Source organism: Chenopodium quinoa, unplaced genomic scaffold (genome assembly GCF_001683475.1).
Source record: "Chenopodium quinoa cultivar QQ74 unplaced genomic scaffold, ASM168347v1, whole genome shotgun sequence".
Taxonomy (NCBI): Eukaryota; Viridiplantae; Streptophyta; class Magnoliopsida; order Caryophyllales; family Amaranthaceae; genus Chenopodium; species Chenopodium quinoa.
In genome coordinates this window covers 69,065-87,453 of record NW_018743503.1, presented here as the reverse complement: position 1 = coordinate 87,453, position 18,389 = coordinate 69,065, and the positions used below count along the sequence as shown (strand labels likewise).

At 39.6% G+C, this 18,389-nt stretch overlaps 1 protein-coding gene across 1 annotated transcript; it reads right to left on the bottom strand.

The window, feature by feature from the left end:
* Positions 1-2,331: 2,331 nt before the first annotated feature.
* LOC110739547 lies at positions 2,332-6,693 on the bottom strand. The gene is made up of 6 exons (XM_021920007.1): positions 5,706-6,693; positions 4,807-5,555; positions 4,469-4,527; positions 4,062-4,385; positions 3,871-3,970; positions 2,332-2,781 (listed from the first exon to the last, which is right to left on the bottom strand). Exons 1-6 carry the CDS (start codon positions 6,691-6,693, stop codon positions 2,332-2,334), a joined length of 2,670 nt encoding a protein of 889 aa, XP_021775699.1.
* Positions 6,694-18,389: the final 11,696 nt, after the last annotated feature.

Sequence of the window (18,389 nt, the reverse complement as noted above, 5' to 3'; positions counted from 1 at the left end):
GCGGCAAGGTTACTTCTGGCCTACATTGGTAGCTGATTCCATGGAAATGGTTAAAAAATGTGACAAGTGCCAAAGTTTTGGCAAGTTAATTCATCGTCCGGCCACAGACCTCACGGCCATCCACAGTCCTATACCATTCGCTAAGTGGGGCATGGATATCCTAGGTCCCTATACGCCTGCAACAGGCGGCAGGCGATGTATACTGGTTGCAGCTGACTACTTCACCAAATGGGTGGAGGCAGAAGCAGTTAAAGGTATCAAGACCAAGGACGTCATCTCCTTCATTTGGAGAAATGTCATCACTCGATTTGGAGTGCCCATGTTTATGGTTTTTGATAATGGCCCCCAATTTGAGACGCCTGTTCTTAAAAATTGGCTGGGAGACCAAGGCATCTCACACTGCTTTGCATTAGTCGGCCGTCCGCAAGCAAACGACCAAGTAGAAGCTTTCAATAAAATCATCTCAGACGGTATTAAGAAGAAAATTGAAAGAGCAGGCGGCCTATGGGCAGACGAACTACCGCATGTTCTCTGGGCCATTAGGACGACTGAGAAAGGGGCGACTGGAGAGACTCCATTCCTCCTAACTTATGGGGTAGAAGCTGTCCTACCAATTGAACACTACGAGCCGACTCTTCGTATAATGTTGTATGACGAAGAAGCAAATTGGGAGGTCATGCGCCTAGCATTGGATTCACTCCCAGAACGAAGGGGCAATGCAGCCTTGCGCCATGAAATCTACCGCCTGAGAATGACAAGGGCATATAACAAAAGGGTACACAGGCGTCCACTCAAAGTAGGGGACTTTGTACTCCGAAAGATGGAAGCAGTCGGCAGGGCTAATGAGTTAGGCAAATTAACTCCCAACTGGTAAGGACCCTACCGAATCTATGAAGAGGTCAGGGACGGCACCTACCGCCTGGAAACACCAGACGGCCAACCCTTACCTCGGACCTGGAATGTAGATAATCTAAAGAAGTATTATTTTTGAATAATGTAAATAGCCAAGAGCTACTAATAAAAATTGCTATTTTGCTTCAATTTTATTGTAAACAGAAGGGCATGCCGCCTGTAACATTAGCAGACGACTACTCTATATCTTTCTTTAATATGAATTGAATACAGAGGGGCATGCCAACTGAATAAAACATTGGCTACTCTCCATTTTCTTTACTTTGTACTGTTTCAAAGGGGCATGCCGCCTGTAACTTTACATTCGGCTACTCTCTTATACTTGTTCACCATGAACTAAACAAGGCCTATGGCCGGATGATCAGCCCAGGCGCCTAGCCAATTGATCCTTTCTTTTAAACTAATACGACCTGTCCCAACATCATAGCAGGCGTTCGGCGACATCCCTCCGGATGAGATTCGTCGCAGAGAGTAGCTCCCTTTTGGTTGGAATAATGCTCTATAAACTAAGTACACGTCACCTAAACGACTGTCCCCAAGGACAAACCACGTAGCCGTTTCGAGACAAGGATAACTCTAAACACTAACCAAACAAGTGTTAGAAGTTGACATCCGAGTCGGATAACCGTCTGTATCACTTCAGATAAGTACAGGGGGTACCTCTTGAGTTAATAGCCAACAAAAATTGGCGAATCAACACTACTAGAAAACAGCTAATTTACGAGGGAAATATTCCGTCGGTATGCCTTAAAAATCCGTCGGATAGGCCAGTAGGAAATTTGGGTTATATCGAGGGATTTTCCGTCGGAAACGTCCTTACCGACGGATTTTAATTTCTCGGAACCTTAGTTTGACCAGAAATGGAGGTCCGTCGCAACGTTCCGACGGACATAAATCCCTCGGAATATTCCAACCTTCCGACGGAATTTTCCATCGGAATGTTCTCCTCGTCCGACGGATTTTTCCGTCGGAAGATCCCCCCTTTCCGAGGGAATATTCCGTCGCAAAGAAGAAAGTTTCCTACGGATATTTCTGTCTTAAAGTTCCGAGGGATTATAATTCCGTCGCAACCTACCGACATAAATCTCCGTCGGAAACTTTCTTCTTTGCGACGGAATTTGTTTCCGTCGGAACCTTGCGACAAAATTAACGACGACAATTTTCTATTTTGGCTATATATTTTCCTTCGAGACAAACCTGTAATTACTGCTTCTTATATTACTCACTGAATAATTTGTGCAAAAAAATATATACATATATATATATATATACATGTATATATATATATATATATATATATATATATATATATATATATATATATATATATATATAGATATATATATACTAATTCCAATGTTTACAATAAACACTAAGTTAATCTAAAATTAGAACTAACAAACACTAAGTTCATCAATGCTATACAACAGCGTGAGAGCCCTGGACAGCTCCACCAAAACCCGGATCGTCGTCCCTGGGATCTCGAAATGGAGGTCGCACGTTGGAACATGGGTCATTGGCGTAACGACCCATCATCCTTTCTTCCAGCCTCTTCTCCATTTCTTCCATTTGGGCTCGTACTTGGGCTTGAACTCGGGCTTCCATGTCGACTTCCATTTGTTCCCGAAGAGCCTGGACCCTGGATTCCATCTGATCCTGCATCTGAGAAAAAAAGGAGGGCGTGTACTGCATGGAAGAGGTGGAAATTCGGCGACCCATCTGGCTTCCATAGTACAGGTCAGCACTTTCGCCTAGTCCCTTCACACGTCCTTTTTTGTTCCGACCACCCACTGTCTCCCAGTACAGCTCATTCGGACTCTTCTGAATCCTTTGAGTGCTAGCCGCCTCAACCCTCTTTCGGTAGGCCTCCTACAAGATAAACATATAAAAGGGAACAAACGAGGTAGTAAGTTATACAAATAAGCTAAACCAAATTGAGCCAACTATGGCCTATATGACCTATTATTTGCACATTTTCTAAGTTTTTGACCAAATGAACTATTTCTTTCTCTAAACATGCATATTTTAGGTATTTAAAGGGGTTCATGACTTGAAATCACAAAAAACTACAAGTCCCTACGTTTTGGGACGCATTTGGAGCCAAATTAAACAAAGTATGGCCTATATGACCTATCTTTGCCCATTTTATTCCTTTTCAACCAAATAAACTATTTCTTTCTCTAAACATGCATATTTTAGGTATTGTAAGGGGTACAGGCCTTGAAATCACAAAAAACTACAAGTTCCTAAGGTTTGGGACGCATTTTGAGCCAAAATGGACCAACTATGGCCTGTATGACCTATTATTTGCCCATTTTCTATGTTTTCGACCAAATGAACTATTTTTTCTCTAAAAATCTCTATTACAGGTAGTATAAGGGGTACATGCCTTGAAATTCTAAAAAAATACAACTCCCTAAGGTTTGGGACACATTTTAGAGCCAAATTGAGGCAACTATGGCCTGTATGATCTATTCTTTGCCCATTTTTTATGTTTTTGACCAATTGAACTATTTTTTTTTCTCTAAACATCTCTATTACAGGTAGTCTAAGGGGTACATGCCTTGAAATGCCAAAAAAATACAACTCCCAATGGTTTGGGACGCATTTTGGAGCCAAATTGAGCCAACTATGGCCTGTATGACCTATTCTTTGCCCATTTTCTATGTTTTTGACCAAATGAACTATTTTTTTCTCTAAACCAGCATATTTTAGGTATTGTAAGGGGTTCATGACTTGAAATCACAAAAAAATACAAGTCCCTACGTTTTAGGACGCATTTGGAGCCAAATTGAACCAACTATGGCCTATATGACCTATTCTTTGCCCATTTTATTCATTTTCGACCAAATAAACTATTTCTTTCTCTAAACATGCATATTTTAGGTATTGTAAGGGGTACAGGCCTTGAAATCACAAAAAATTACAAGTATTTCACGGTTACACCGCGTATATCACCTTGTGATGAAACCAATCAGAGAATTCAGTTTCGAAATTCTCCATGACATCTTCTCTACGCAGGAAAGGTCGAGTACTAATAATGTAATCCTCAAAATTCCTATGAGGACAAACACACATTGTAAATCTACAAAGTCATCATTGTAAATGATCGTAAATACGAATACACTGAATACGTGGGCCTAATATACCTTTCGTATTCACCAAGAATGCCGGTGTTTCGTAACACGAACAAATGTGCACACTCGAGTTCTTTGTCATCTAAGAACCGAGTTCTACCCTCATTTGACACACGACCACTGTCCTCTTTGAACAACTCTGGTATTTCAGCGCCGTCCGATGTGGACTCAACGTCGGCATTCACATTTCGACCAAGATCTCGAGTTTTAGTGTCAACTGTCGACTGAAAGTAATTGGAGCAGAAGTTTGTTATCTCTTCAGTGAGATAAGCATTGCATATGGACCCTTCAACTCGAGCCTTGTTCCCAATTTTCCGTTTCAAATGATTGAGGAACCTGCAATTACAGTTGTTATGTAACTGTATGAACAATTGATAGGATGTAAAATAAAGGATGTGAAATAAGGGTATTTGATTTACCTTTCAAAGGGATACATCCACCTGTATTGTACAGGACCACATAACTTCACCTCGTACGGCTAATGTGTAGGCAAATGTTGCATGGAGTTAAAGAATGCAAGAGGGAAGATCTTTTCAAGCTTGCAGAGGATCTCATGTATGTTTTTCTCTAATCGCTCCATGTCACTAACTGATGTTGTATAGCAACACAAGTCGCGGAAGAATTGGCTGATCTCTGTAATTGCATTTCAAATATGGCCAAGGAGCAATTCCCTCAAAGCTGTGGGCAACATCTTCTCCATGAACACGTGACATTCATGGCTTTTCATTCCATAGAGCTTACACGCTTGCAAATCTACGCATCTGCTCAAATTGGAGGCGTAACCATCAGGGAACCGCAGCTGTTTAACCCACTCACACAAAACTTTTCTCTGAGCCTTGTCAAGAGCGAATAGAGACTTTGGCATTACCTCTTTTCCTCTATCATCCTCTTGAAGATGAAGCTGGGGACGTTTACAATATTTAGCAATGTCATTCCGAGTTGAAGGCGTGTCACATGTAAGCTTTTTCACATCCATTACAGTGTGAATTAACTGATCAAAGAAGTTCTTCTCAATGTGCATGACATCTAAGTTGTGACGAATGAGGAGATGCTTCCAATATGGGAGCTCCCACAAGGTGCTTTGCTTGAACCACCCCTTCTTTTCATTTTTCATCCTTTTAATTGAATCGGGTCCATCTGTAGCCTTTGGAAGGTCCTTAACACATTCCCACAGCTCCTCTCCTGACATGATGTGTGGAGGGGCTCCTTTCTCTACTTTGTTTTTACAGAATGCTGTTTTACTGTTCCGAAAAGGGTGATCTGTCGGCAGGAATTGCCGGTGGCAATCAAACCAAGAAACTTTACCACCATGTTCAAGACAAAATGCTTTGGTCTTCTCCATGCAATGTGGACAAGATTTCTTACCAGCCGTGGCCCAACCAGACAACATGCCATAAGCCGGGAAGTCACTAACGGTCCATAGGATGGCTGCTCGAAGATTGAAATTCTGTTTCTTCGAAATATCATAAGTAGCTGCGCCAACTTCCCACAACAGTTTCAACTCCTCTATCAATGGTTGCATGTAAACATCCAAGTTGCCCTTAGGGTTTTTAGGACCAGGAACGAGCAACGAAAGGAACATGAATTGTCTTTTCATGCACATTGAGGGAGGTAAGTTATAAGGGGTCAAAATGACAGGCCAACAAGAATATTGACCCCCAAACTTAGCATGAGGAGCAAAACCATCAGTACACAAGCCAAGTCTCACATTACGAGGCTCAGAAGCAAACTCTGGAAACCGACAATCGAGGTGCGTCCAAGCTGCGCTGTCACTAGGGTGTGCCATTGTGCCTTGAACTCTGGGATTTTTCGAATGCCATGTCATTTCCTCCGAAATGTTCTTCGTTGCAAAAAGTCTTTGCAACCTGGGTGTGATCGGGAAATAAAATAGAACGTTCAAAGGCACTAGGCTACCTTTGGAAGTCTGCTTGTATCGGTCGCTGCCACACACCCTGCATTCAGACAACTGAGCATCATCCTTCCAAAACAACATACACCCTTTCGGGCACGCATGAATCTTTTGATGGGACAGTTCCAACCCCTTCACAATCTTCTTCACCTCGTAGAAAGAGTCGGCCATATGATTGTTGTTCGGAATCGCCTCACTTAGCAAAGAAGCAAACCCATCAACACATCTGTGAGGCAAATTATACTCACATTTGAGACTAGTGATTATAGCGGCCATCTTTAACACAGACAAAGAACTCCCTTCGTATAATGGCCTTTCAAAATCCTTCAACAAATCCAAAAAATGCTTAGCAGTTGCATTACGCTCCTCCTCTGATGAAACACTAGCCTCCTCGGAATGCCCCTGATCTTGACTATGACCAAAAGCATCCAAAACCATGTCATGATATTCATTGGAACGCCGTTCGGGAACTCCCGGATACCCCTCCCCTTGACACATCCACACATAGTAGTTAGGTACGTAACCCTTGTCATACAGATGAATTTTAACCGTATTTGCATTCCAAAGGCGTTTGTTCTTACATTTAACACATGGACACCTAACCTCATCCGGATTACTACTCTCGGGATGATCTCTGATATACTGAATGAATTCATTAACTCCTTTCACGAAATCTGGATTAATACTTTGCCCAATCGTCCTTTTATACATCCAACTACGTTCTCTTCGTTTCATGATTACAACTTCTACACAGCTCACGCATATGTACAATCACATTAGTCATGAATGGTATTTCGCAGTCATTATCCGCCACAGCGTTATGGAAATGCAAATGAGATTTGAAATGCTTCCAAAGGGTCCTTATCACTCCAACCTAACCCATCCTTGTACGTTTATTCTCACTGGTGAATGTAACCCAGGTTTTCAATTCTATGGAAAATCCGCCAGCATTTCCCTACAGTTCTCCAAGTACACGATGTAGGCGATTATACACACCTACATATGTACCCAGAGAACACGGTAGAGAAATGCATGAAAAGGCAGGATTTTCCCTAGAATAAAAAACAAGGCTTACATTCACCACCTAAGTGAGAATAAGCGTACAAGGACAGTCCCAACCGGGGACTATTCAAGACATACTCCTAATGTGTATGCCTTGAACGGGTATCTAGGCATATGATTATGCAAATGATTCATTTATTATAATATATATATATATATATATATATATATATATATATCATAATTTATCTAAAGAAAACTAACATATCATAATATTCAAATAAACCAATCAAACAAAACCAAACTACACTAAAATATCATTATATTAAACCAAAATAAGATACATTATATAAATTAAACTAAACTAAGCTACATTATATTAAACTAAATTAATGTAACATACTTCATATTAAACTAAACCAAACCAACCTACATTATAATAAATTAAACAAAACTAAACAACATTATATTAAAATAAAGTAAGCTAACATACATCATATTAAGCTAAACTAAACCAAACCAACATACATTATTATATTAAACTAAACCAAACTAAACTAACCTATTATAATACAACTAAACTAAACTAACATATTACCTTAAATTATACCAAACTAAAGTAACGTGTTATAATAAAGTAATTAAAAACTATACTTAAATTAACTAAACTAATCTAACATATTATAACACAAACACTGTCATTTCAAATATTTCAACAAATTGAAATATAAATATAACAAATTGTAAATACAATAACTAAAAACAATAATAAACTACCATATATCAACACACCATTAGGATTTAACATGCCAAGTATATACTAAATTTATAAATTTAGCTTTAAAATAATGTCTAACCTGTAGACCTGAGTTTGTAATTGCCAAATAAACAATTCAATACACAAAACCTACAAAAATTCAAATTTAACACAAAAAATTAACACCAAACAAAAGCATAAACTACATTTATGATTTAATCTTGTGTACTTAACTTAAAAAATAAAAACAAAAAAAAAAACCAAAAAAAAAAAAAAAACAGAATTGCAAACTGCCTGCTGGTGGCGGCGGCGGTGGCTGGGCGTGGTTGTTGCAGACTCGCCGGCGACTTATTCCCTAGGTGAAAACTCCCGTACACACTAGGTGAAAGGTGGTGGTTAGGGTTTTAAGGAAAAAAATAAAATAAAAAACAAAATTGACAAAAAACCTTATCGGCAGCGGGGAGGCAGCAGAGGGGGTCGTGGTGGCGGCGGCGGCGGCTGGGTGGCGTGCCCCTTTCTCTCTCTTCCTCTTTCTCCATTTCTCTCTCTTCCTCTTCCTCCTCCCTTTCTCTCTCTTCCGCTTCCTCTCTCGTGCCCCTTTCTCCCTCTTCCTCTTTCTCCCTCTTCCTCTTTCTCCTTATCCCTTTCTCTCTCTTCTTCTTCCTCTTCCTCTTCCTGTGTCGCCTTCTCTATCTTCCTCTCGTTTTTTTTTCCTTCTGTGTTCTGTACAGAATGCCAATAGGGTTGCGTTTTTTTTTTATTTTTTTCGCAGCTTCCGACGGATTTTTCCGTCGAAACCTGTGATTTTCGAGGGAATAATTTCCGTCGGAAGCCACTTCGAGGGAATATTCCGTCGTAACCCAAATATTCCGAGGGAAAAAAAAATCCGTCGGAAAGGTTCCGAGGGAATATTCCATCAGTAAGGAAACTTTCCGACGGATTAATCCTATAAAGTCAATTTCCCTCGGAAATTTTGAATTTTCCGAGGGAATTAAATTCCGTCGGAAGCATTCCCTCGGAAATAAGCCTATTTCTAGTAGTGCAAGAGGATCAGCCGGCCTCCCCCGCCTGGTTCCTGTACTACTCAAGCAAGAGAGATGACGACCGGGTAATCTCAAAGATTACTCATAGTCACTCCCACATACTTGGTGTGGATCCAAAAAGCAACGATGAGTCCGCCTGGCTAAAGGTAAGCAAGGACTATTTCTACTTAAACGAACAGGAGGCCCGACTACAAGCGGCCTGCTCCTTCTAATTTAAAAAAGTTAAGCAGACCTAACGTGTTTTCTAAAATGTGTTGGACAACCGACTGGAGACATGGCCGACTAGTCGCCAATCTGGAGCCAAGACAACAAGTCGTCCAGGGGCATAGGCAGTCGGTACTTGATAAACTCTGCAAAAAATCTTGAGCAAAATTTTAAGCAAATGTACAAAACATAAAAACGTACAAAGCCGAAACAGTCGGTATAGCATTCAAGCACATGTCAAGGACCCTTTATACTTGGCAAAAATAAAGCATAAACAAGATTCTGTGATCAAAGGCGACCGAATCGCCTCCCAAATTAGTATTAACAGCCGGCCATAAAGACCTGCAAAATATTCATAAACCCCGGCCCCCTGGCCGGGTAAAATGGATCCAAGAACAAATGGCACGCAGGCCGGAGAAAAGTTTGAAAAATAAAAGCTTTAAGAATTGGGAGGGGCTTCGAAGTTAACTGCCGCCTGATCGAGCTCAACTACGGGCGCTGGATCCTTTAAGGCATCCTCTTTGGTTGACTCGTTTTCAGGGGCAGGAGCTTTAGGAACATCCACCTCCTCTATTGGCTGTAGGGCCACCACCTCTTCTTCCTCATCAGAGCTGGACTCGACCCCTTCCTCTTTCTTCTCGCCGCCTGCTGCATGATTCTTCTGTTGTACTCTTCAGTACAAGCGTTGAATTTCTTGTCCCATGCAGCATAGCTAGCTTTTGGGAAGAGGGACGACCAGGTCATCTTCATGATATTGGCCGAGTCTTCCATCATGGCCTGAGCCAAATCCATCTTCTCTACCTCAGCTTTGACCTTGAGATCTTTGGTGGTGGCCGCCTTCTGCTTCACCAGGCGGTGCTTGACAGCATCCAAAGACTTCTGAAGGCTCTCGGCATGATGGGCAATATGTTTAAGTGGCCGCAGCTCATCTTTGAGGCTTTTGACCGTCTGCTCCAACTCCTGGTTGTTTTTGTTGGCCGCCTCCAACTTGTCTTTGATCTCCAAAGTGGCCTGAGCCTGATAATAAAGAATATCAGTTGTCAAAATTTCATTTTGGGCAATTTGAAACATTGTCTTGTCAAAGTCAGAGGCGGCCATGCTTTTGGCAGCTTTTACCTCTTTGTTTTTGGCGCTGATCGGCCTACGAAGGTCGTGTACACGGAGCATGGTCTGAAAAAGGAGCACCAGGCGTCAGATTTGCAAAAACAGGCGGCAGGCAAAGTCATTCAACATTTTTAAAAAAAAAAATGCTAAGTATACCTTAGAGAGGAGACCCATGATTCCGTCTAAGTCAAGGGTGCCGACTCCCTTGACTGCATCCCTCTCCTCTAGAGGGATGGCTTTAACCATAGACTTGGCCATTTGGACCAAGTCTGGTTATTGAGGGCCGCCTGAATTCAAAGACAAATTGTTAGAACAAGAGAGAGAATATCAAAGGAAGAAAAATTTAACAAGGGTCAAAGGAGCCGGTTATACCTCTTGGAGGCCGGCTGTCCCTAGGGACTTGTGTTTGTTTACCCCCACTTTGTGGGATGTGCGGCTGTTTGTCAGCCGACTTTTTTCTGGCAGTGTCAGGCGTACTCCCAGCTGTCTGTTTCCGAACCTTTGAGTCTGGTTGCTGGGAGGAAGAGGGTTTGGACGAGCCCGCCTGCAGAAGCACAAGAAAGTCAGTACTGGCAAAAAGAGGAGTTCAAAGAGAAACTCGAAAGATCAGAAACTCACTATGGGCGTCTCCTTGGCGGGAGAATCAGAGGAGGTCCGCTTGAGGCTCATTATGGAGGTTCGAAGAAGGGCGGCCGCCTTCTTTGATGCAGAGATTTGATCCATAGCCTCGACTGAAAATAGGCGACAAAGAGTTAGTTAAACTTGAACAAATAAATCAAATGATGCATATACAGGCATAAGAGGCCGGATACCTCTAGAGGTCCGACTGCTAAGGCCACAGGCGGCCAAAAAGTACTCATCATATAACACCGAAATCTGGGAACACAGTTCAAAGGCACCTGCTCCCGTACTCCAGTAGTAGAGTTTTCCCTTGTCTCTACTTTGAAGAGTCCTTGGTCAAGGATCTCTTCCTTGGCCCGGTGAGGAACAGGCGGCATACTACGGCCGCCTGCAAGAAGAAGCGGATCCCTGTTCCACCTATTATACCGCTTGTTCAGGAGTTTATCAGGGCTGGAGACTAGGAGGAAAGTGTTTCTCCAATCCTTCCACTTGTTTTCCTTCCCCCTAGTCATCAGGTATCCCTTGTGGCTCGATATCTGGTACCAGCCGGTACCGCTTGCCTTGGGGGTTCGGCTTAAATAATTCATATGGACGAACGCCTCAAAATTCGGCTCCACCCCATGCATTTCACATCCGGCTACGTAGCCAAGGATGTTAAACCAGGAATTAGGGGCTAACTGCCATAGCCCCACCTCGTACCCATCGAGGATTTGTTGAACGGCCGGATGCAAGGGAAATCGAAGGCCGGCCTTAATGGCCACCTCGTAGCAGCCAAAATAGGCTTCCTCATAACTAGTCCCCTCGGGCCAGACAACTGTATCTTCAGCATCCGACACAAATAACTCAAAATTCGGACCCATCACATGGTCCGAGAGAAAAGTTTCTATTCGCTCCTTCATAGCCTTGATCCGTCCCTTTGGGACGTGACAGTTATAGGGGGTGTTTAACTCCCTATGGGAGGAAGATGGCTCTGACCAGTCGACCCCTTTTTCGACTGAATGAGTTAGTCTTGCCTCATATAGGCGAGAATGCTTTTCTTCTGAGCCTGGAGAAAGGCAACTTGAAGAGCTGGCCTCAGATTCACTATTAGAAGAGTCCGACTCCCCTCTCCCTGAGGGGGCCGACCCTTCTTCTTCAGAAGGGGCCGACTGTTGACCAGCTAAGTCAACTGTGAAATGGGAAGGGGCCACCTTGGCCCCCTCCTCAGAGCTCTCGGCAGCAGAGCCACCTCGGGTCCTTGCGGTGTCAGGCGGCTGGTCCGATAGTTCACTAATTTGAACCCGGAATGAAGAGCCATCAGAGCTTTCAATCCTCTTTGTTCTTTTTGTTCTTGCCATGCTGTCCTGCATAGATACAAAGACAGTTGGATTCCGGGACTTGCGCAAAGTTTGAAGTACCGCAGGGTAGTCGGCACCCCTAGTCCTAGACTCAGCCGTCCGTGCCGGATGCTTTTGAGGCCTCATTTTCAAAAAGAAAGAAAAAAAATGTAAAAGCAAAGCAAAAAGTATAAAGGAACAGACGGTTACCTAAAACTTAAGTTCTGGAAGAAAGCTTGATCGAACAGGCGTCTAATAAAAGCAGGCGGTTGGTAAAATCAGTCGTCCAGAAAATCAGAGCTCAAGTTCAAGGGTCCGAGAGTTCTCTTGAAAAGTTCGCAAATGTGAACAAAAGACTCGGTTAACATGCCCTTATATAGGATAAAAGGAGAATATGAAGGGTCACTTATGAATTCAAAAAATGAGCTGGAAAAAGCTCTCGGCCAATCACAGGGCGGCACCTGTAGCAGTCCGTCGCCTGTTACAGGCTGCCACCTGTCACAGGTGACATGCGACTAGTCACGTGCCACTTGTGAGGGGCAAATGATTAGGGGGTTTTCCCCGCCTAATCAGTGTACACCACGTGGACCAATCAGGCCCTACCAAGTGTCCTCCATTTGGACCTCTCAGGGCCTGCCACGTGGCACCCGGCCATTTGTCCACCATGGACCCGTCAAACCACGCCATGTGGCCTATTGATTGCCAGCTTGGAAGGAGGCCACCTAAGCTCACTTCCCGGGAGAAGCCCAGTCAGATCTAGGGTTTACCAAAAACTCTAGAATTAGGCACGCTTCCCAAGGTTATAAATACACTAATTAATCCTCATTAAAGGGGGTTAAGTAATTAATTACTCTCACCTAGAGAAGCCAAAATACATTAATCACTTCTTACCTTGAGGAACCAGATCTCTCACCCTTTACCTTTCCGCACTTATTACTCCTCAAACAAGTACTAACTTGACCGTTGGAGGCGGAGCTCCCACCCCAAGGAGTCTCCGTTGTTTTGCAGGTACAGGCGCAAGGATACCAGTCCCGGAATTGTAACTCTCCCGCAGGACATCAGAAAACCCCGAAACAGACCGAATCGAAAAAGAACCAAACCATTGTTAACCCAAACGATTCTAACCCGAAACTATTTGAACCAGGTTAAAAACAATTTATATCGTACCGTTTACAAACCGCAACCCGTTTGCATCGAATATTTACAAACCAAACTGCTTATAATCTGAATTGCTTATAAACCGAATCACTTATAAACCGAATTGTTTACAAATCGCTTACTTTTATAAATAGATAGCCATAATAGAATTAATCTTGTCATCTTAATCTAAATGTATGAACTATAAAGGGAAGATTAAAATCATGTTAAAAGGAATTTTAATTGAAATCCAAATATGCACACATGTTTACTACGGAGTTTATTATTACTAGAGTACTTTGTATCGATTAAGTTAGTAGTAATTAGTTCATTGGTAATTTATTTTACGCATAACTGATTTTGGACTTTATTCATTTATCATTACTTCATTAGAACAATTATTGAAGAAAAGAAAGAGTTCAAAGTGATAGAATATATGATAAATATATTCTAAATATATTATTGTAGAAGGATATAGTTTTGTGAATACCTTGTAAATAGTTTAGGGCCCTTTGACTTTTTAATAGCTTACATATCAAATTGCAAGAAATTAATTGAGATTTTTTTAAGAAAATTTCAACTAAAAATAATTAAAAAAAATTAAAAAATACATGCAAGCAATTTATTTTGATTTGTTCTTTAATGTAAAAAATAGTCAAAATTCATTTTCTTATTATATACTTCTTCCATTTTTATTTACTTACAATACAACCTTGTGGCACACGATTTGAGGTCGAGATTATATAATGTAAACGGACCAATTATTTAAAATAATTTTTATAAATGATGGGGTTGTTTGGCAATTGGCGGTTGGCTGTTGGCTTTTATACTTAGCTTGTTTGACTAGTTGGAAGTATTAGTTACATGAATTGACTTTTTAAGTTAGCCGTTTAAACCGGCTGTTTACAAAAGTGTTTGGTAAAATTATTTATTGTTGTTAGCTGTTTATTGGTGATAAAGTGGGCCAACAAGCCAAAAGCCAATAGAAAAAGCTACTCATATTAGCTTTTGGCGGAAAAGCCAGCTTAAAAGCCAACAAAAAAGCCAACTACAAAACATATTTTTTGGCTGTTTGATCAAACTAAAAAGCCAAAAGCCAAAAGTTAGGCAAAAAGCCAATTACCAAACACCCTCGATACCTAACCCTATCTAGTTGACGCGTTCAATTTAGGCACACATATTAAGGAGATGAGAGAGAATGACAGAAAATGATAAACATGTGGGATACACTAAAAATGCAAGGTATAAAATTAACCCAAAAAGAAAACTGTCAACTAAAAATAAACTACCTAAAAAGGAATACATGTAAACTTAAAAAAAATGGAGATAAGTATAACTTATACTTTGTTTTTTTCTTGATTATATATTGATTATTACCGTACATTTGTCTCATATGCACCTTCGTATTAATATATTCTCTTTGTATATTAATAAATGAAACATTTCTTTAATTTTATGCACATGTGCCAATGCAAAGCTTTGAATGATAAAAAGTAAAAATTATTACAATTGAATATTAATAAACTATTTATTGAGACGATTCCAACAAGCTCCGACAAGATTATGTTTTATTCTTATTTGTAAAGCACATCTATTAGTCAAAGTGAATTACGGGTAAATGAATAATGCAAAAAATCAAAATATTTCACTTATTTTAATAGGAAGCTAGCGTATCCTTAAAGATTCCATATACCCATACATGCACAAAATCCAAAATTGTTTAAAGATATCCTATATTATACTAACCTTTATAATAACACATATATGCATGCATCGTAAGAACCACTAATGAATGAATATTTATATAAAATAGTTGAAAAAACATGTGAAATTAAATCATAAATAGATAAATAAACAAAAGTAACGGTAACAATATTAGTTTGGAGTAGATGATATGATAAAAAAGAGATAAACTACTTCCCTCATTTCACAATTATTTTTCAATTTACATTTGTCGATGCAAGAATCTTTAAATTTTATATAAACAAAAAAATAAAAAGTGAATATAAATAGTGTACTCATTGGTACGAAATAAAGTACACCTAAAGATATAAAGTTTCCCTCTCAATTTTATACTCACAAGATTTCGAATGAAAATACTATTGTGAAATAAAGAAATTGGGGTACCATTATTCTATAATTATTTTTTTTATTATTGTTTTTTTTTTCAATAAAAACTATATTATGATTCTCTATTATATTTGTTATATATAGTTTATATTGATATTTACTGATTTAAACTATAGCTAAATTGTGGTTTTTTTTTTTTTTTTTTTTTTTTTTTTTTTGCTAAAACTAACTTTTGTTTACTAAACAGAAATAAAATTCATTGAATTTTTATACTATTTTGTTTAATATTATTTGAATAAGGTGAAGAGAATAGAACCTTAATTATGTTACATACAATTAAAAATTTGGTCAATTAAAAATGGAATAAAGTAAATTTTATACGTTTTGAAAGTTGGCTGACGCACGCGGCGGTCCAACTAGTAATATTTAAATGTAAAAATTATCTTAGTTTAAATTATAGTATATTGTAAATAGTTGAACTGAATTTATATTGCGTATACATTATTATTGGTAGGAAAAATTATAGAATTTAAATTGTTGATCCAGATTTATAATTGGACGAACAATTATATTGTTCATAACTTTGATTAAATCTATATATGAAAAAGGAAAAATTAACTTAAATAGACCAACCTTTGGCCGATTCTCCCAAAATAGACAAACCTATAAATCTGCCCATATTGAACAGAAGTTTGCCATTTTTTGCCCAAAATAGACTGAGTTTACCGGCAACCGGTTATACAAGTTAATAAAAAAAAAAAAAAATTAAAAAAAAAATCAACCTAAGTTGACCCTCACCACCCCCGAAAATACCCACCACTCAAACCACCATATCCACGTTCAAACGAAACCAGGCACCACCGCAAAACCAGCACACCCCAGCCACCTGAAAATACACCACCCGAAACCAGCAAAAATCCACCACCTGAAACTAGCCACCAGACACCTCAACTACCTCCTCCGTCCCCCAGCCACCTGCCCCGCCAACCATGACAATCCCCTGCTCGCCACCGTCACGCAACAATAACCAAACCGAACACCACCAATTACGCACCAAAATAGCAGCCCAAATCGACACCACAAAGTATCAATTTTAGCAGCAATTCACTCAATTCACTCAAATCGACACCACGGTGGCTGGGTGGTCGGGTTTAGAGGGGTTTCGTGGGGTAGTCTAGGGTTTCAAGGTAGTCGATTTAGGGGTTTCGGGGGTTTCATATCAGGTGAGAGGGGGTATGGTTGGGTGTTTGAGGAGGAGGTATGGTGGGGTTGGGGTTTTGGGTTGAGGCTGGTGGTGGTGATCATGGTGGAGTTGTGAAGTGCTTGATGTATCAGAAAATGAACAACCAACGGCAAGTGGAGAGAGAGATGAAATGATGCCATTGAAAGCCTTCAAAACTAATCTTCGCTCTTTGCAATTTGTAATACTTCCTAAAATGGTGGTCTTCCGAGTGGCCTTCAACATTTGACGAACCTCCATCGTCTGAAACTTGCACTAATTGATGAATCGAGGGAATACCAGAATGGATAAGTTGTTTGTCCTCTCTTAAAGATTTGGAATTGAGTTTTTTTCCCAAATTGACATATTTACCAGAATCCCTTAGCAAGCTCACCTCCCTAAGTAAACTCACTATCGAAGGTTGTCAAGGATTGACAGAGAGGTGTCGACGCCCAAATGGTCTTGTCTGGTCGTAGGTGAGGGTAGCCGGTTCTAGGGGAGGAGATGGTGGTGGAGGGGGTGGCAGCTTGGTCAAAATTAATGGAGGGAGGAAGGAAAGGGAAATCAGATAAGGAGGAAAGGGAAATTAAAAAAAAAAACAAAAAAATAAAAAAAAAACCTTGACCAATGATTTCATGACAGGTGGACTTTTACCTGTTATAACAGGTAGGGTGACCTGATTGGTTCATTTTGGGCGAAAAATGGCAAATTTCTGTCCAATATGGGCAGATTTATAGGTTTGTCCATTTTAGGAGAACCGGCCAAAGGTTGGTCTATTTACGTTAATTTTTCCTATGAAAAATTATAGTAATCAAAGATAGACAATAAAACTACTCCATTTCGATTCACCCTTTGTACCATATTGTCACGTGGTTCGTTATATGAAACTCGAAATGTCTCATATGATCCAACATCATATGAGCGCGCTAAAATCGTATAAGATGTTATTATTAGTCTAAAATTGAATAAAAGGTTTGCTGGTTAGGATTCATTGCTTTTGTGAGAGAAGTTAAGGGTTCGACTTTCTTAGCCACCGGCTGTATTTTACTCCTTATTTTTTAATTTATTTTAATTTTTAATTTTTATTTTTTTTTACAGAATATAGTTTTTACTGTTTGTGTTTTTATTATACTCTTTTTTGGACAGAAAATGACAAATTTAGGATGAAAATATAATTGAATGACTTGATTATTATTGATCGATAGGTAGAGTATTTTACAAAACCTACACTCAGAAGATAGGAAACAATCTTCCTAAAAGATATACTAGCCTAACCATAAACTTAATGATATAGTCACTAAATAATATCTTTAACATAAATAAACCTAAATATATCATTCGCCTATATATATATATATATATATGGAAATATATCACGCATATATTTTTCGATAATATTGATTATCTTATATCTTTAACACCCTCCCGCCATCGTAACAAGTTTTTTCTTTGAATGGTGAGAATGTTCATAGTGCCTTTTTTCCCCCTTTTTTATATTTAACGTATCTTTGCTATTCTCTCATCCTAATTAATGACTAATCTCTTTATTTTCTTAATTTCTTACACAGAATTACACCTAATTTTCTATTTCTCAAATTCAATGGTACAGTTGACAAATGTTCTCTATAAATATAAATTTAATTGATAGAGTTTTTTTTAACACAACTAAGTTGCTGAAAATTTTATGAAAATACATTTTGCTATATTTTTGAGGCGATAATTTGGCCTTGAAAGTACTAGTATTGCAAATGTGTAGCATCAGTGCGTTAGTACCTAACTAAATTTTGAACAACCACTAACCTTTGAATGGTCTCCAAACCACCTACCTACATTAAATTCATATACTTAATATCCACCAGCTACCTACACACTAACTAACGGAGTAACTTCAAATAAGGAGCAGCGTTAACATTTTGTTTGCCTACGTGTTGCTTCCAGCAGCTGACTCAACATGCTCT